The 21,127-nt window shown below is 38.2% G+C and overlaps 1 protein-coding gene across 5 annotated transcripts in view; it reads left to right on the top strand.

Annotated features, from left to right (window-relative positions):
* Positions 1–21,127, top strand: part of pdlim5a (PDZ and LIM domain 5a) — a 62,101-nt gene that overhangs the window by 8,228 nt on the left and 32,746 nt on the right. For all 5 annotated transcript variants that reach the window (XM_040031624.1, XM_040031623.1, XM_040031622.1 and 2 more), the window contains exon 3: positions 6,451–6,602. In XM_040031624.1, coding sequence (XP_039887558.1) covers positions 6,451–6,602 — 152 coding nt within the window. The remainder of the gene's footprint in view (positions 1–6,450; positions 6,603–21,127) is intronic.

The raw sequence follows: 21,127 nt of genomic DNA, 5'->3' as shown, positions 1-21,127 counted from the left end.
TACGACAGACCTCATGTCCAAAGCTTGATATTTATTTATGTATAATGTGTTTTGTGGGTTTTGCCAGTGTGACTGCACTACAGTTCTGTGGGAACTCAATCTGATATAACCTTGTCTATTCTACTTCTACTTGCAATTTTATAGTCTAATATTTGTGTGAAATATTCATACTTAATTCATTTTCAGGGGGTTATGTTGATGTTTATGTGTAGTAACCTGTATATTTCTATACTTCAGTGATGTTGTGGCTTTAGATTCTTTTATCCGTTGCAATTTTCAGTGACTCGACTTCTAACCCCAGTGAGTGAGTTTGCCAGCACCAGTCTGAAGCCAAATCAAGTCGAATCTAATACTCGTAACAGCTGACGAAGACCAGTGGATTTTGTCAGATGAATACCAGATTCCTTTTCATAAAATTTCAAGATCCTGCTGACAAACCTGCATGATTTACTTTATTCAGGGCCATAAACTGCGAATGAAACATTCCCTCACAGTTTACTACGTGTTACTGATTGGGCCATACAAGTAGGCTGACATGATGGCTGACCTTGCACTTTATTAATCTTCCTCTTTCTTTGTGTAAACCTCTCTCTGTTTATGTGAATCTCTCATGGAGATATCTGTTGCTATTACTCTGACTCTGACTGCTCTTCACTTTTCTTGTGCTTAACAAACGTTTTCATTATTATCTTTCCTGTTTTCTGTGTTGTTAGATTCATATTTTTCGAACGGTACAATTTTTCCAGTCCTCAATCACTGCAGTGTAAAAAATACATTAATCAAATCATTTTTATATATTTAATTTTAGGAAAAAATCCAGCAGGAAACATTATTAGCAATGCAACACATGCAAGTTTATGATTTGACTGGGTGCCATAAGCTGAGGATATCCTGTTCCAAGTGAATTAAAACAATTAACGAAAGAAAGAGCAAACAGTAGCTGAATGTTAGCATTTATTAAGAAAACTGGAGAATTGGAAATACCTTGGTAGTAGTGCCCAAGTAGATTTCTGCAAATGTTGGTACAGTGGCATTTAAGAGAAAATAACTGGCTGTAAAATAATAGAAAAACTGGGATTTTACGTTGTGCTGCTAAGTAATAGCAGTGAGTCGAGTGAATATTAAGCATTGACTCTTTTTGTTTTCATGCAGAAGTCTGATATAAACAGGCAGTGCAAAGGAAAAGATCTTGTTGATGTGGTAATACAACTTATCAAACTCTTGTTGCCCTTATACTTTTGTTGGAGGATATGCCAAACTTGCTGCTAAGTGGACTTTATGCACAAAAATATATTAAAAAAAACCAAACATACTGTCTCAACATATGCTAATAAATATTGATTATAAATAAGTGGACATCAATAAAATAAATAATTTTTAAAAACCCTTCAGTAAAACAATATATAGAGTGAAGGGTAATTTCTTGTCATGACATTACTAAAAGATAACATAAGTTCCAGTACTGAAGCAGCAAAATTGAAGGAAAATAGGTCAGTACTGAAGGCTTCCATATGGAAGCAGCTTTGTGTATGTTCGAGTTACAGAGTATTTGTGTCTCAAGCTCTCAGAGAGTGTGATGTGAACCATCTGCCTGTCATCTTTGTCACTACTTGTGCTGAAAGCAGGCATTGTTCAAAGCACTCAAAATGGTCAGTGTGTGCTCAAAGCAGACAATGTTGCGGCACTCCAGTAAGCTCTTATTGCTATGTGTTGAAACCAGATTTTTTAAGCACTTAAATCAGACAGCATATGTGTTGAAACCTGACATCGCTGGAAGCATAAGAGCAAGTTCGTAGGAGATGGCTTTTAGACACGGCATGTGTGTTTCTCATTGTTTTGGAACAGTGATGACACAAGTACTGACCCCTTTACTTTTGCATGAATATTTAGTAAGGCAGCTGGATTTCACACACAGAGTGCAAAGTCTTGAGCTGCCTCTCATTTCTTTATATTTTGCTAGGAAAATAACAACAGCAACTTATTGAATCATGTTCAAAAATAACAATGTTTAACAGAAAAAACCCCAACAATCAGATGAGCCCTACAAGTAAGCACTTTAGCGACAGTGGGAAGGAAAAGCTCCCTTTTAAAAGGAAGAAACCTCTGGCAGAACCAGGCTCAAGGAGGGGCTGCTAACTGCTGTGACTGGTTGGGGGTGAGGAGAAGAAGACAGGACAAAGGTACACTGTGGAAGAGAGCCAGAAATGAATAATAACTAATTAAATGTAAAGTGATGTATGAATACATGAGTGAAAAAAGATGAGTGAAGAAGCAAACACTCATTATGAGAGGATCCCAGCAGTGTAGGCCACCTGATCCAGCCCTAGCTATATGCTTTATCAAAAAGGAAAGTTTTAAGCCTAATCTTGAAAGTAGAGAGTGTGTCTGTGTCCTGAATTGGCAGCTGCTTCCACAGAAGGTGGCCTGGAAGCTAAAGGCTCTTCTTCTGATTTTACTCATAGTTTTCCAGTGTTATTGAAGGACATTCAAATAACTATTGGCTGCCTTTTGTTACTTTCTCTATCAAGATGACCCCACACTGCTTCATTATTGTTCAGGTTGGGCTCCTGGGAGGCCAGTCCAATTCAGTTCAGTTGTATTTATATAGCGCCAAACCAAGACAACAGTCACCTCGATCCATCACTGACAGTGTTCCATTGTGTGTTTCCACTGATGATGGTTTCATGCAGACACATCTCTCAGGTCCTGTCAGGTCATTGCTGCATTTTCCATATTTTTTTCACACACCGTATTTCTCTGACTATAGGGCGCACTTAAAATCCTTTAATTTTCTCAAATTCTCAAATCTTTCAATCCGGTGCACCTTACAGTCTGAATAATACGGTACTCTTTATCTCTTGTAGATGGCTGTTTTTAGACCTGTCAATTCTTTTGTTCTCCACTTGTCCACCACCACAGTTTCTTCAGTTTTTTTAAGGACAGACTGCACACCATGCCAAGAAACACATGGAAGTTTGAAGTTTTGTGCTAATAGTTATTTTATATCTGTCTGTGTTGTCTTGACATTTTTCCATAGATTCAAATAAAGAAATTCCAACAAATTGTGTGTTTTTAAAACAGGCTGCGTTTAACAAATTTCCTGAAGATATCATTTAAAAGTGGTTGTTTCCTAAGTTGTCTATTAAGAGTAGACACAAGACTGGTTCATTCCTTGAGTTGGTCCCTGAATGCTTGAATGATTCATAGGTCAGTGTTAAATCTAACAAAACTAAAGAAAAAAATCCTCTGAAAAACAGGAACAAGGTAGGGCTGAAATTGAGTGAAAAAATTAGCCAACGTCCAAAGAAAAACCTTAAGACCTTAAATAAGTCTGGAGAACTATTGCTCAAGACCAATTTTTTAAAAAATACAAGAAAGTCTGGCTCCTTGGAAGCAACAAGTAATGAGGGGTGACTTTTGCACAATAGTGTCTGTTGATTTGTTGAAGAAAAAAAAAACACTTAAAGGCAAATTCTTTTTGCCACTTGAACTACGAGGGTTTCCACACCACCCTAAATATGTAGACATGGAGTTAAAAAACAAATATGTTTAGAAATAATATAAAACACAGCTAAGTGTTAGAGAACTTTTACAGTTCTGTAACAGCCTCTCCCATAGCCGCTGACATCAGTGGCTCAATCTTTGGGCCAAACAGAAAAGAAAAGTCACTGGCACTGCTGTTGCCAGCTGTTTTGCAGTTTTTATGGTGGATAAGGCTTTTGTACTGGTTTCTCAGAGAAAAGATTATAGAAAGCACATTTCAAGTTTTCAGCATTCACTGTCAACTGAAGCATTGTTCCGTTTGCGTTTGACATTGGTGTAATGCATGTGTGTGTCATATTTGTGTTAAATCTGAAGTGTTACAGCTGCTGTTTTCTGTCATGACCAAAGCAACAGAGCCATAAATCAAATAACCTGGCAGTCTCCAAGTACTTGACTTGTTGCATAGATAGATTATTTGGATTTCTGTGTCTGATTTTCTTGGATGCGTTTCACTTTCTTTGATATAAACATTGAGACGACTTTGAGCTTTGAAAGATTTTCTTCGTATTAATTTCGAACAAATGTTTGCCTTTGCAAAAGGATTTCTTACCAGTACGAGTAATTGCTTCAGACATGTGGATTTAAGACATACACGATAAATTCATACAAGCAAAATAAATAATCTTCACAAAAATCTTTACTGTTTATGGAGTAGCTTTAAAATCAATTCAAGGCGGTTGTATGGAAACAGGTTACTTTTACTCTGAAATAAACAGAGCCGTGTTTTGTGTCTGTATGTGGAGAGGGAATTTATGTGGGTAGGGGGGGAGGACCTTAGCACTAATTGGGGAAAACATATAATAGCACATTTTGTGGTGAGCATTTGGGCCATAACAGTGCCAGAGTGGTTAGCTGGAACACACCCCTGGAAATGGGTCAAAACATGCAGCATAATATCTACTCGGTGGCATTTTCTTCTTTTCCTTCTCTTTCTGCCTTCCTCGCCATCCATACCAGTTTAATCAGCGTTATGTCAATCCCTCATTATGCTCTTCTTCCTGCCCTCTGTGCTAGTGAGCGGTGCTGAGTGATGTTGCGTGTGTTGAGCTAATATGACTATAAAAGGTTGGGGCCGCAGAGCCTTAACGCTAATCCGGGTGCAGAGCCTCTTTTATTAGCCCTGCTTGTGTCTGTCTGTATTTGTGTGTGCTTGTGTGTCTGTGAGAGAGCGAGAGACAAAGATAAAGGCAAAGGAAACACAGTTAACCCCATATTACACTGTCCCATCCTTGACTGTCTTTCTACACTTGAAGTGATCTATAGTCAGGGAGCAGGAGACGCATTTGTTTTTAAGAATCTTCTACAAAAGTGTGCTTCTTTGTGTGTGCTGTTAGGGAAGTGGTCTGTGTGGTGTCAAAAGAAACAAATGACCTCACTCCACTTTGGACACACTTAGAGCCTCTGTGTGACCAAGAATGGACAGAACTACATCTGCAAGGTGTTGCTAACACTATTCAGTCCCATATAATTAACAACAGAACTTACAAAAAGCTAGTTGCTTAATTTAGTTGCTTAGAAATAAACATTTCATCAATATTTTTATGTAGATTGTGAATTGAATATTTTTTAAGTACCTTCATGCTCAGTTTTTAGAAAATGTTTTGGTCAGAAAAGCAGTAATTTTCAAAAATCATCATATACAATATTTCACTGCTAATAAAAATATTAGATTGTTCATTTTCCATGAGTGTGTAAAAGTACATTTAAGTTCATCTGTCCCTCCTGGTAAAGTATGTACACTCTCTTACATAACAGCACATAACACATAATTTGAAATGTATCAGAAAGGAACAGGCAGCTCTGTGCGCAGTCCATGAAAAATCAAGAATGTATAATTAGACGCTCAACCAAATGATCTGATTATATTTTCATGTGGCGTTAAGCTCATTTACGTGCATGCTAAATGCTTAGCTTGTTTACAAAATATGCACCTGTGTATGTTGAAGCCCATTTGAACAGCAGAACCGGTATTCAGTACCAGATCGTTGTTTTTTTGGTTTTTTTGCTTGAATCTGTTTCAAATTAACCAACTTCCTCCAGAGCGGAGTGATTAAAGACTGTTTACATATTTAAGGTTTAGCTTGAAGATGAAGGAATACACTGAAACATGGAGACAAGAAACGTGTATGTAAATTTTATGATGCGTGTAAAGTGAGAAATGTCTGGCTAATAATTACTGTTTCCTCAAAGCCCATAAAAAAGGTATGTGTCTACACCACGGAGCGTCCCATTATCTGTTTGTCACCTTTTTAACAACATTTTGCATGGGGGATAATTGCGTTATTGCTTTTTACTGACACTAAATTCACTTTACTTCATCTTTATTGCACAGTAGTGCTTAAGAAAGTGTAAAATTTAGCTCCTTTTTTGCTCAAAGAGGCAGATATCACAATATCATACCACAAACCTTTGTTTGCTCTAAGCTGTAAATACCTTCTTGCATTATCAATTCGTGGCATGTTCCCAACTCGCATAGCTACTGTAATGTATAGAGCAGGTATTAAAAAATGAATAAGAATAAATATCTTTAAATGATAAACAGCCATGTTCATTCTTTCTTTTTCTCAGATACACTGTGGTTGAGAACCTTTGAACTCTTTTCTCTAACAAGCTGCAAGGCCATTAAGACAGCACACAATAAAGAACACACAAAAGTAATTTAATCCTGGAGGCTCCTGCTATTAAAAACACATCAGTGAGCCTAAAGTAGACCCTCCATCATGTGGTGCAGAACCTAGGTCTTTCATTATTTTTCTCTAAATACTCATGCAATAGAAGAGATCCATAAATCCTCTGATAAACACAGGCTGAATGTGGACATCCGACATCACCTTGACCCACCGGCCAGCTCAGTAATCCCGATATTTCCAGCAATTCATGCTGTTTGTGGTTTTTGTGTTTCTGCAGCTGACGGATGGCGGAAAGGCAGCGAAAGGTGGTATTGCTGTTGGAGACATGGTTCTTTCCATTGATGGCATCTCCACGGACGGCATGAACCACCTGGAGGCCCAGAACAAAATCAAGAGCTGCACTGGCAACCTCAGCCTCACTCTGCAGAAGTAAGCCATGACCTCACGCTCTGTGTGTCTGAAGTTGTTAAGCCAAACCCTAGCCACATCACCTTGAAATGATTTAATGCGTGAACCTGAGTGGGTAGACATTTATCACCATGACAACACAGGATCCGTGCACTCCCTTTCAGTTAGTCCCAAACAACCCAGTTGTGCATCAGATTTAAGGTCCATGCTTCCCCTTTCAACCCCAGACATCCTGCATCCAGGCAGATTTTCACTGTTGTCGTAGCAGATAATCTTACCTCTAACACACAGCAACGCCATTAGTTCTGCCTGATCACTTGTCCCCTGAAAGGAAGCGGGAGAGCTAAAATCACATGGAGAGCATCAACATGTGGCCCATCACCTCTTCCCCCAAGGCTTACTCCTCACTGTCTGGTGGAATCCTGTACATCAGAGCTGAATTATCTCAAGAATTTCTGTTGTAGTGTGTGTGTATCAGTGCGTCTAGATCATAGTGGATCTCATGTGGTTCAAATTGTCTGTTTTTTGGCGGCACTTGTAGGCATATGTGTGTTTTTATTTAAGCCCAGTGAGATATTCAGGGCTTTTACACTTGTACTTTCGGATTAACGGTGAAGAGAGAAATGCTCATCTGTTTTTGTTTGTTTGTTTGCATGTTTATTTGTGCCTCTGCATCTCTCCCTCTCACTCAATTCAGATTTTACATTCTGTCCTCTCTTGGTCATTTTCCTTTTTTTCACCCCTCACTTTATGTGAGCCTCTAATTTGTGTCCAAATGATGACAGACCATAGATGTTTACTTTTGGTTGAGTGGTGGAGAGCACACACACTAATATTATAAGGCTTTCCGCTTCTCAAGGACAGAGTGTGGGCTAGCGAGTGTGCATGTGTGTCAGTGTGAGCAACAGATATTCACGATCTAGTTCTATTTTATGATGAGAGAAACAGGTCTTAGAATAACACTTGGCTAAGATGGATGGCTTGGGGCAAGTCGCAAAGTTTTGCTGACAACGATATGGAAGCCACTGAAGCTGAAACCAAAATCATTTTGCAGGAAGCGGTAGCTGTCATTCTATCCTTGCCTTAAAATTTGTTTAGAATATATCCTCCAATCTCTCAGCAAACTGATAAAACACCACGATAGGTTTCTCACTGACTGATTTCCCTGACAGTTACATACAGATTAGTCAGGACACTGTCAGACTGGTTTTGTATAACCAACGCTCATAGCAGCAAGCAATCAAGAAGTTACTGCACCCGAGGTTAAGAGATCTTCCAGCATATAACATTTTTATGGGACCACAAGTTGTTGTTGTTAGAGAGCATGTTAAAACACACCATTCAGCTATTAACTACCACGCAGCTGGATGATATCGAGTATCATTAATTTTATCAGTGGTAAAAAACAAGTGGCCGTATTTTATTATGAAAGCTGCGCGATTAGAGGACATCTTTGGGGACAGTTCATTTGAGATTGACAGCAATTTGTGTCCCTTCTCCAAACACCGTTTACAATGAGAAATAAAATCAGAGTGTCTGGGTTTCTCTGTGTTTGATGGCTGACATTAACTGGCACTTTGATTGACGTAGTCTGTGTTCAAAATGTTTCATCCCTGGGTCAACATGTGGTCCATCTTTAATGGGTTTGCATGAATAATGGAAAGAACCAGTCTAGTCCCTTGTTTCTGTTAGCGTTTATAGGTTATCGCCCATTCGTCGTTTCTTTTTTTCCTGTTTGACCACACATTTTGATTGGCTTTGTCACTGGGTCAAAGAGCAAAAGGAATGAGAGCAGTGCGGTGATACAACAATGCATGTGGTGTCTGTATGTGTGTATTTTGAATGGGAGACTGGTTGTTATTCGTTTTCCAAATAAAGAGGTGGATGTGGAGAAGAGATGGACAGCAGATGTGTGAAGAACAAGAAGAGAAAAGCTGTAAAAGTAAAGTTGTCTCTACAAGGCTGTTAAATTGACATGAAGCTAAATATGTTCAGGCTACAAATTTTTTTTAAGGATGGCAAATATAAAGAGCCAAATTATCCTGGCACTGACTGACCTCTTCATCCAGTAAAAAGCTGGAACAGAACTGGGATTTATTAACTGTAAATGCATGAATGCAAATACCATGGTTACCAGGGAAATCATCACACACGAACATTCATTTAGTTGTCTGTGAGAGTTTCTTTATTTCTTGGGGGGAAAACATTACAGTGAAGCAAGCAGTGCCAAAATGGCAAGCAGCAGGTGCCAAAACAACATCAGTGGAAATTTCTTGCTGTTCCGTCTATCCCAGCTCAGATCAATCACTTTAAACTGATCAGAGCAAGAAAAAGTTGAGCCAGCTGGAAAAGTTCAAATGAATAACCCTGTGCATAAAGTAAAAACAAAATCTCTAGAATGAGCAACAGGTAAAAGTATTAGTATTATCGGCACTTTTTGATCAGTTTTTCTTGCTAAATATTTTATAACGTAGTGACTTTGTACTTTGTAGAAAGAAACTGACTACTGCTAAGTTCTTAAGTAAGGGATTAACTACTAGTACTTTTGTCAAGTCTTGACGTACAGAAGTTTGATCTTTTATTGTAAATGTAAATTAAGTCATACTTTGTGGTTTTCATCTCTACACTGAAGCCGGATTATATTCAGCTGCAGCTGTGCATATCTCCCTCGGTTTGAATTCAGTTACGTTGCTGTGGGTCTGCTACCTTATCACAAGGTGGGTGATCAGTTCTGCAGACTTTTAAACATCACTTAAATCTTTAATCCAATCTCTAAGAAGGTTTTTGTTTATCCTTTTATATTTTCATGACAGACTGAAACAAATAAATTTCCCTAAGTTAGTGAATGCTGACAAAAGTGAGTATAAATCTAGTGTTTGTTTGTTTAAAGCTTCAGTCTTTGCCTGATTTGTTTTCTGGTCTAGGAATGCACTTTGTATTGTTATATGAATAATAGCTTTCAAAACACACTTTTGGTTCTCGAGCTTTGGGGCCTTGATGGCCTTTTGTTAAACAGAACCAGTGTTTTTGTTGCACTCCTGCTGAGAAAGCTTGGTAGAGACACTGAAAAGAAAGAGAAAAGGCTGAAAATGAGAAAACACAACACTTAAACAGAGATGGAGACAGATTCGTCATCACTGTTTACCTGAGATCTTTGCTTGCAAGTTAAGACATAATTCACCTTGCATAATGTCACCAGGCGAGAATGTTGAAACGTCACTACTCCTTGTTTAGATTCATATATCTCTATAAAACTATACTAGGATTTGATATGCACAGCTGTGGAAAAAAAATGCAGCCAAGTTTCTGGGAGTTTGTTTTGTCTTTTCTTTTCTTTTTTTTCAATGAATCGTTTTTTCCGTTCTTATCGTTAGCGTCAAACTGAATCCCGGTTGATGAGACCAATAAAAACACCCAATATCTTGTTTGCTAAATGGGCTGTTTTATTGTGGGGAAGACATGTGGCGCACATGTGTGCATAGCACACTCACACACATACCACGCATGAATGCAAATAGACTTTCAGAGAAATGGTTGGTTAGGTTTTGGTACACTCCTTTCAATTTGCAGGGTTGCAATCTGTAAAATAGTTTCTCGATTAATCACGGAGTCTATTGGTCACAACTTCGCCGAATCCTAACTGACATCTTTAAACTCCTTGTTGTGTTTGACCATCAGTCCAAAGCGGAAACATTTACTAATATTTCTAAACATTTAGAATTACAAATGATAGAAACCATATGTGGTTGTGTAACGTAGCTTTTGCATTCAAAGTGACTGAAGCACTTACAATAGGTGTATCTTATTTTTCTCTCAGCTGACTAATTTGTGGCAGCTTCATTCATGAGTCTTTCTTTAAAAGCAGGGATAGGTGCCAGAGGAAGGCATTAAAGAAGAAAAGATGGCAGAGGGAAGATATGTGGATAGATAAAGTAGAGTAAGTTGAGGAAGGTTTAAAGAATGAACAGTAGTGCTGAACTAGAGGTTTGAATGCAGGGTGGAAGGAAAAGGTAAGACAATGTAGTTAGACTTTGTTGTTTTAGAAATGACTAAGGCAGAAGGACATTTCCTTCTTGCGTGATGGCTTTGTCCTAAAGGGGTCCCACTGGTGAAGTGTAATACGTTTCAGCACTTAAATTCACCTCTTTAGCGATATCATTATTTTCTGCAAAGGAACACCAAAGGATTAAACTCTTCATTTCAACCAATTACCCCGTGCCTCAACAAAACCACCTTTGTATTTCACTGTTACGCACTTCGACTGCCAGTGTCTGGCTAAATGGTTTATTCCCCACAGTAAAGTCCTTTCGAAGCCCATTTGACTATTTAATGGACCCACGTTCATGTGTGTGTTTGAGTGTTTTTCTCTAGTAATGGCACAGTGTCAAGGCCTCGATGAGATTGTTAGGGGGGAGAAAATGAAACACAGTTGACCTGATGTACCTACACCAACACAGGAACACGCAGCAAATGATTGCATTATTTAGATCATGCAAAGAAGACAGGATTTAAAGCAGCTTTTGTGTTGTGCTAAGTTAATTTTGTTTTCTTCTTTAATCAGCATGGAGATCTCCAACTGTTGAAAGCGCCTCAAACAGGATAATTGCAGTGTTTGACAAGCCTTTTCTTTGTTGCAGAGTTTCTAAATAGTGGTGGGGTCATGACATACTTTTCTAAAAGCTCTTATGCATGAATGTAGAAGGCCACACAAAAAGACCTTAATAAGGGATAGATAAACAAAATCAGATATGAGATTTCTTGTATGTCTCACGATATTGCTGCAGATGTGCTGTTGATGTTTTACTACAGTGGGACTGACCCCTTCCCCCACAATGCACAAGCATGCACATAAGTCAGAAGGGGATGTTTAGCTCACCTGAACACCCTATAATAAATTCACACTCATTCTCCATTGACAGAGAAAAGCAGTGGTCTGCACACCTAATCGTCTACTCCTTCCATGCGCAGAAACCCTGCAGACAGAGTCACACACACTCGAGCACACATACATGCACAGAGCTCACATAAAATAAAACTCAAGCAGCTGCCTGATTTATTTTGAGCCTGGAAGTTTGGCCTGTGCTCAGGGAAGGGGTTGTGTGAGGGAAGTTTACGTAGAGATGGGGTATACGTTTTCATTTTGTTTATGTTGTGTTCTCCGAAAAGCAGAGACACAATCCCTGCGTTGTACCAGATATGCCGATGCTTGTACACGGCCACGTGTCTGTCCAGAAAACACAAGCAAGCACATGTGCACAGAGAACAGTGATGTGTGAAGAGAAGTTAATTGTGACTCCTAGGAGTGAAATTGATTAGTTTTAATTGCTTTAAAATGAACAGAAATACATTTCCCAACAGACCCCTTATATATCTCAATGTAATCTTAAATCTAAGAAATATGAGAAACATGAGAGAGCATGAGTTACATAATTGGGGGAGTACGTGTCAGTTACCTGTTTGTGGGCAACACTGATACTTTAATATAATGATGCATTGCCTGTTTTTAGCTTACACTTGAAACCCAGTATGGATGGCATACTTACTTGGAACGAACCGCCACGTAACAAGAACAGCATGTTTGAATGACTCTGGGTTTGAAACCCAAAGACAAAATCAGATTCCTTGTTTACAAAAACATTGCATGGTTTTAGAAATTCCATCCATACATTTTCTTAACCACTTAACCAGTTCAGTGTCACAGGAGTGCTGGAGCCTATCCCAGCTGTCATTGGGTGGGAGGTACAAAAAATACGCCGGTTAACGCAGCAATGCTGACATTTGGATTGCTAAGATGTTTTGGAGCCAAAAAAAGGGGGCACAGATGATGTGTTTGTGTGCGAATGTCAGGAAAATAAGGCATCACCGAAGTTTCATATTGAACAGATTAAAAACATGTGAACATATAAACTCTCAGTTTGAAGTCAGAAGACTGAAACAATCAATCCAAGTTCTAGCTTTTTAAGTCAGATGGAAATGAAATTGAAATCAAGCACATAGTGAAGACATAACAAGAAATGTGGGCGAGAGAGTGCAAATAATCATGGAAGGTGGTTGTTGGGTGATGCTAAGCAGCGTCTGGTGATGGTAGACATGAACACCTAACAGCCTAATTCATGAACGTAGAGCTAGGTATTCTATATGTTGCACCAATTTAAACTCAAATGCAAATATAAATAAGAGGGAGAGTTTAGTAAAAATGTATAGGAAAAAATAAAATGGAGGTCTACTGAAAACAGTGAAAATATGGCACATTACCGTGTGTTAGAACTTATAAGACTTGCACTGTAGCTACAGAAATTCACAGCTCTTTACAAACCCTGCGTACTAATAGATTCTCTCTGTGCAGCTGACATTGTCACTTATATGCCTTTGATTATTTGCCAAAGCTACGAGTGCTAAACTAGGCTCACCTGTCTCTGTCTTTCACGGTCTGTACTATTTGCCAAAGATCAGCTAAAGCTGATGGCCGTCATCCTTGGCTTGTCGTATTCACTGTTCATATCCTAATACCAGCTTCATGCACCTGTCTCTGTACGTCTTTTTTTTTTATATCCTCTTATTTTTGCCAAAAAAATCCCCCCCAAAATATTAGGGGTCTGTGAATCTAGCCCCTAGATATTCTCAAGCCAAGAACACTGTGTTATGCTCATCTGTCTCTGCTTTTTTTTCACTCTGTCTCTTTTTTCATTTTTTTTTTTTTTTACTATTCTTTGCTATTTGCCAAAAATATCTTACTGTAAGCCAAGAGCACTCATCCTTAGGCGAGCCAGCACTGTTGAATAATACCCAGGCAGGCAGCTGGAACAGTGTGAAAAATCATCTGGACTGACAGAAAGAGAAAAATAAGAAGCTACATATTGTATGTGCTGAGTAATTACTATAAGTGCATCTCAGGCTGCAAGACACCATGAGAACATAAACGGTACAATCGGCAGCTTTGTTCCAAATAAAATAAACTTCTAATTATAGTTACAAATGCCTCTATAATAAATTGCAATTAACATGTTTTGTAACATAATACACACTTTTCCCAGACATGATTTGTTATGTTTTCCTTCAGTTCTCACATTAAGCTTTAGGTCTAGGTACTGTTTTCAGTCTAGACTAGGCAATATAAATTCATTTTCAGGCAAAATTTTCATTATGTATTCTGTATGTTTATACTCATTTTATTACATGATCAGATAAAGTATGCTCAAAAATTCTGCTAAGTGTTTAGGCACATGTGTTGAAATTGATCAGATTTTATAGTGGAAAGAAGCTGAAAGAGACTCAGGTATCTGTTCAGTGAGAGCCAGGATCATATTAGAATCACTGTCATGGACAGTACTGTGCAAAAATCTTGAACCACCCTTCATTTCTTCATATTTTCCTAGGAAAATGGGAAATAACAGCAGTGATTTATAACAGACACATATGGTAATACAGTATAAAAGGTAAAAGTTTAATGAGCTTCAAAGTCAGTATTTGGTATGACCACATTTATTCTTCAACACAGCATGAGCTCTCTTAGGCGAGCTTTCTTGTCATTTCTGTAAGTATTCTTCAAGAATAGTTCTCCAGATTTTGTGAAGGACATTCAAAGCTGCCTTTTGTTCTGTGAACATGATCCCACAGTGCCTCAATAATGTTGAGTTCCGGGTTCTGTCGAGACAAATTCTTGATTTGCACTGTGTATTGTGTTTGGGATCATTGTCATGCTGAAAAATGACACCAATTCGTATAAGATGCTTTCCAGATGTGCATCAAAGTCTGATGATACTTTTCTGTGTTTATAATTCCCTCAATTTTAACCAGATCTCCAAGACCTCTTGCTGAAATGCGACCTAAACCTAAATGCGACCTAAATGACACAGCCTCCACCGTGTTTTATAGATTGGTGCAGACATTCACTGTTGTAACTGTTTTCTGGCCTCTTTCTGATTAATGACAAATTTTGATTCTTCACTCTGTAAGACCTGCTGCCACTGATTTACAGTGCAGTTCTTGTGTTGTTTGGCAGAACCCAGCCTTTTTCCCTGTTTCCCTTACTTAGGAATGGCTCCTTGACAGCCACCCTTCCACTGAGACCATTTCTGATTATCCTCGGCAAATAGTACAGGGATCAACCAAAGGGCCAGATGTATCTTTCAGGTCTTGTGTCAGGTCTTTGCTGGATTTTTTCCTATTTCTTAAAGACATTGCTGGCATTTTTCCTAGATTCAACTAAAGAAATGGGAACAAATTATGTATTATTGCAACACGTTTCTAGTGACAAGGTAAATCGTTTCGTCATTAAATTGTCTGATATGTTGAGTAGTCACGACACTGGCTCATCCTTTCAGATAGGTGCCTTTTTGTGTTTAAATGAGTCATAGATAAGTGTTAAGTGGCTTACCAGAAGCCATTTGTCTGATAATGGTCAGGTACAAGAGCTGGACTATAAATGAGTGAAAAAATAGCCAATGTTAGGACTTTAAAAAATTACAAGAAAGTCTGGCTCCTTGGAAGGCAAATATAAAGAAATGAGGCATACTACTATAGCCCTGCACGATTTTGAGGCATTGACCTTACATCACTCCGAGAACAATGGAAGAGTTTGTGTATTTTAGGTAAAGAGCCAAAGAGAGAAAAAGCAAGAACTAGGCCAGGTAAACAGATACAGAGTATCCAAAACAAGACGAAAACAATTCAAGGAAACTAGAACCAATCTAGTAAATCCTGAATCTCTGTGAATTAATGTTTCAAGGTGATTTTGATGCACATTGATATCCATAACCCTTTCAACAGACCTAAGGCCAGATGTGGAATATGGAAAACACTTCCTGGTCCAGCTGTGGATCATTTTGATGAGCAGACAGTCCTGAATAATGTTCATAGCCTGAGCCCTGTCTCTTTAGCCTGTCTTTCTTTCTTCTATTTTATGTATTATTCCTGATGTTGCTGCCTTAAAAATACTTGTGAGCTGCCAAACAGAAGAAAAGAAACTGGGAACTGCAAAGCACTAAAATCAAAAGACAAAAACATCGACTTTTTCCCTGTCTTGCTGACATTAACAGTTTGTTGTTGGCACTTTTGCAGCCTGCCTATCACTGTTGCGCTGTTTATTCTTCTGATGAAAGCACTTGGAGTTGATGGACTAGTACATGTTATAAATACATTGAGACTATAGTTCAGTACTGGATAGGTCTTGCAAGACTACATTGCTAAAGAATGCAGCATCAGTTCAACCTGTTTTAGATCCCATAGAATCATGTGTCCTCATACAGCGTGAGCCCTGTAACATTGATTTCTCTTATGAAGAAAAAAAGTACTCAAGTACTTCTGAACAGAACCCCTACTTGAAACAATACATTCTTCTTCTTTCTATTATGAAATCACATCACACCCAATCAAATCAATCTTTGACTGGGTGTGATGTATAATGCAAAGATAGCTCAGGGTGCACTTTTACTCTATAAGTAGGTTGGACAGTTTGATTTGAATAAACTCATGTTTCCTTTGGATACTGGTCTAAAGTCTCTCGCTGCTCTTTGCTTTGTGTGGTTCTTATTAAGACTGTCAGCTACATAGACACAATGATAAATGTTAAATAGACCTGTTAGTAGAGCAGGGCAATATGACCAAAAATATTTATCACGATATACATTTGAAAATCTGCGATAACGATATAACTGACGATATAATTGACACTAGACAAAATACTTTACAACTCCACAACTTTAATAGTGCAAAAAAACAAAAAAAACATCAATGTATTTTCACTTAAACAAGCAGCTTTTTTTAAGTGCATTAAAGTTATATAAAAATTTAACAGTGCAAATGCAAATTCCTTGCTGACAATTTAACCAAAAGGCATTTCCAGTGGAAATTGGCCGACATATCCTCAGCATAACCATGTATAATATCCACAAAACTTAAAAAGAGGTTATACACACACAATACGGTAATATTATGTTGAAGCGCAGTACGTATCACTCCGCGAGGCGCCTGCCTACGACAGCCGTAATGCTCCGACAATCCATCAAGCGGTGCGGGTTCGTAGCTTAGCAAAGTCGTACTAAAACATTTGACAGATTTTCGAGCGCCGTGTACGACATAAAATCGTTTCGAGGTCAGTAAACACAACCAGAATTCATACATAAGGCACACAGGGTTATAAGGGGCACTTTCGATTTTCAGAAAAATCAAAGGATTGATTTTAAGTGTGCCGTATTTTCCAAACAACACGGTAATAACGACGGCCCGCTAGCATGCTCTACCAAAAATAGTGCTTTGTTGTGTATCTGACAGATGAAAGCTAAACCAGTGCCACACCACCGAAGTTGCAGCATTTTTACAAACCAATTCTGGTTCATCCGTTTCATTTAACGATCCGCTTTCGCTCTTCTCATTCTGCGTCGCCGCCATGTGCGTATGTAAACAAAGGCTCTGCGCATGCGCGTTTTACCCATATTCTATCGCGATATTTGATTTTCCTATCGTTGCCCAACATTACACCGGTATTATCATGAACGGTATGATATAGCCCAGCCCTACCTGTTAGTATTACAGTATTACGTTACCATAATTCCAGCATTTAGAAAAGAATTTCTACCATCATAAATACAGGTGCTCATCTTTCTATTAAAGTGATACTATGATGACATTTATAGTTAGAAGAAGATGGAAAAGGGGGGTGCTGAAAAGATGGTGACTGCGAGTTGTGCGAACAATTTTACAGGACTATTTCGGGACTCAGATGATAACTGATCCAGCTACTAGAGGCGAAGCTGTGTGCAGTATTTGCCTCAAGAAAGTTCAGCTGACCAATGTGTCACCAGGTGTTGTCATTGCCTGATTTTAGAAATAACAGTCAACTTATTCTCTGTGACGGGAGGGTGCTTATTATTGTATATACATACATGCTACAGTTATGGATGTTCCTCCAACTAATGCTCTAGTGAATTAAACAGAAATTTAAATATAGATTAATGACCTTGCTTAAAAGTAAGCAGACATTTCAAGTGTAGATAAAGTAAGCATCAGTAGTCTTCTCTCCTTGCAGGTTAGCATCCACATGACTATATATTAAAAAAAAAAAAAAAAAAAACAGCAAAACCTTCCCCCACCTTTTGCATTGCTATCAGACTCCAGCAGCGCAAGAGTATTTAAGGCTTTAATACGGTCTTGCAAAAAAAAGGCTTAATATTTCAAAATTCTATAATCTAATTTTATTTATTTTTTAATTGTTCATTTATTAATTTATTTATAACATTCAAACAATTGGATACTACTGCCATCTGCCATCTGTGTGTTACCTTGTTGATGGGTCCTGATGACAGACATGAATAGATCCTGGTGACCCTTAATCTCTGCTGCCGAACAGTTGTCTGTGTAACACAAAGACAGAGGGTCAAAGTTGGCTGGTGTAATGCTCTTGCAACCACAGATAGCTGTAATGAGAAGTTTTAGTTCAGTTCAATTTTATTTTATTTACAAAGCGCCAACAATTATATGACCCCCTACACTGAAAAAAAGGCCATGTTGGATTTACTTAATTCAATAGTGGACATTGGTTGCACACAAATGTTTTGCTTTGGCAGAAACTTAAACAAACGAGTTAAATCAACACAACTTATTCATATTCAACAAACCTGTGCATTTTGTGTTCAGAAAACGCGATTGAAACATGTTTAGATGTAGTAAGTTGAGCTCTTGGAATATTTTAATCCTTCACAATTTTGTCATTTTATTTCAACACTATTCAATAACTTTTACCCCAGTACTACTTCATCACTTAAATACTACATGTTGTCTTCATATTACATAATGTTCAACAAAGTCTAGAGTCTGGTTACCATAAAAATTTAATGGATCTACAGCAACTACCATCCTCCTATCTTTAGCCTGGTTGCAGGGTTATAACCCTGGAGTGATAGGTTACAAGGCAGGGTACACCCTGGATAGCTCACCAGTCTGTCACATAGAGACAAACATCCATTTGTGTCAGACTCTGGATTTGAACCCAGAACCTTCTTACAGCACTAACCACCACGCCACCAATCCTGGCTTATCAAAAGTAGGAAAGCTATGATTTCAAGGCTTGATGCAGAATCTTCTTTATGTTTTTGTCCTTGACAGGTTAAACCACAATAAATAGCGCTAGCATGCACGGGGTGTGGGTGTAGTTGTCTGCCTCCAGTGATTTTCCTGTGGTTTAAAATCTCGTGTGATCTTGTGATCACTCTTAAAGACACTAACCACTCTTACTAGATTGTATCAGGTCATCTCAACAAGAACAACTTAAGTTGTTAAATTTCGTACAGATCCTACATGATTTAATTACTTTCAAGATAGCAACATTACATTTTTGTGTTCAAATTACACAGTAGACTTTTTTAATGTAACAACCACCCAATTTACTTTTTTTCGGTATATCAAAAAAAAGTAGAGGCGGCTGGTCGACTTGACTGAGATGAATGCCTTCCTCAAACCACGATCCAAAGTTTTACTTCTCGGTCTGTCTCCTGTGAAAGAAGGCTGTAAAAGTTTAAATTAGATTTAAAAAGACAACTCAGGATTCTAGCTCTGCTATTTACTGCCTTGCTAGTCTAGAAACAATGCAAGCATTCAGACCAACTCTGTGCCATTACACAACCACTCAGCAGTTGCATTAAAGTTTCATGTAAAAACAAACCATCTGCCCTCTGCCTTTAAAAGATCTATATTACAAGACTTTAGTGTTTCATAAAATTGGAAAACATCTAAAAAAAATTAAATACTGTAAACGACCGCATCTGTTTTATTACCCTAAATTATTTCATCTGTGCTTCAGCAGTAGTTTATAATAGAGCATGAGATTTTAAATGGTTTTTCATTGATTTACTGTTTAATGTACTTAATATACTGACTCTTTAAACTATGTGTATTGGCAGTAGACTCTAGGTTTTGTGACTCATTTTTTGGATTTTTATTCACAGTTTTTATCACACTATTTTTTCCCACTTACTGTGGAGAAATACACATTATAGTTATAGAGGTACTGCCTTTAGTACTGTTGACCAGCAGACTCTAACACTACCTCCTTTCTCCTGCGCTGATGGGGTTTAACTTAATGGGTCTGTTTCCTCTCATGATTTGCTTTAAGACTCCTTAGGGTACCAGTCAACTGCTGTGTTTTTGTTAGAAAGTGAATTACTATAAAAAAATATTTGTTGCCATGTTACCAGAGTAAATACAGTTGTGATATGTTCAGGCTTGTGTTGCCTCTTTATTACTTTCCCACTATTAACCCCAAATTTCTAGAAGTAAACTACAGACAGAAAGATTACTGATGAAGATCTGCAAGATCTATAAAATGCAATGTGTATTTACCTAAATGTAGCGATTTTAAAATCAACTGTATACTAAGAAGTATTAAACTGAATGTAATCTAGCTGCATTAGCAGTAGGTTGTGTCAGCGTGACGTGCAAGCTTTTGTGGCCCATCAGATAAGCAGGCCTAGATTATTGTTGTATCTTAAGAGCTTGCATCCATGAAAACCATGGTCAGTTTGTACCCCGGGTATTTGTGTTGGCATGTGCATTTATGGAAGAGGACAGAACTAAAACAATGTAGAAAAGAGTTTTAAAAAAACACCTCCCATTTGTCGTGAGCTGCATAATGTTGATCTTTCTTGATACGAGAATAACTGACGAACACCTAAAATGCAGCTGTGAGAATACTACTTGTATGTCTTTACAATTTGTTTCAGACTAAGTTTATTTGACTGACTGAAGATACTGCTGTGGCTTTTTTGGTCTGGTCACTTTCAAAGCTCCTTTTAGGGCCCCATGTGATGTCATATGTATTTGAAAGGCCTGTTGAGGCCAGTGTAGAGATAATGGTGGGATGGAGAGGATAAGAAATGTGGAGGAAAACACACTCATACCAAGATAAATGGACATGAGTAGAGTTCTGTCACATGCACACACGCTTACACACACACACACACACACACACACACACACACACACACACACACACACACACACACACACACACACACACACACAGAGCCTTGTAATGCTACATTAGGAGATGTTTCTCATATGGCCTTGCCTAACGTGAGGGCCGATAATGACAGTCAGAGTCGGCTTCCAGATCTATTTAAGGACCATTTCTAGTAAATAGTATTGGTATGGAAATAGTAGCAAATGCAGATGTTGTTGGATTTGATCACATCATAACAACACTGACCAAGTCCTCTCTAATCACTGCACACAGAAATTGATTATCAAACATCCAAATGGTGAACCACATGTGGCAATAATCCTGCCAATCGCTCTATTTTTAGTGGTTCCCCGGCATTTTCTCCTGCACACGTGTGTCTGTCTGCTCCAGTTTAAGGTAGAACTGGGAAAAGATTGAAACCAAACCATCCTCTTCATCTCCCTTTTTTCCTAATAAGGTACAGAACAAGAAATAAATACACAAAGGCTAAGAGTATGTGTCCCACCTTCAGGAATGACGACTGCATACATTTTAGATGTCTTTGTTTATTCTCTAAGTCATTATCTCTTTTGTTTAAAAAGGGTGACCTCAC

Source organism: Simochromis diagramma, unplaced genomic scaffold (genome assembly GCF_900408965.1).
Source record: "Simochromis diagramma unplaced genomic scaffold, fSimDia1.1 OVJJ01000284.1, whole genome shotgun sequence".
NCBI classification, from domain to species: domain Eukaryota; kingdom Metazoa; phylum Chordata; class Actinopteri; order Cichliformes; family Cichlidae; genus Simochromis; species Simochromis diagramma.
Note: the sequence above shows the minus strand (reverse complement) of the source record. Positions and strands in the feature narration are given on the sequence as shown.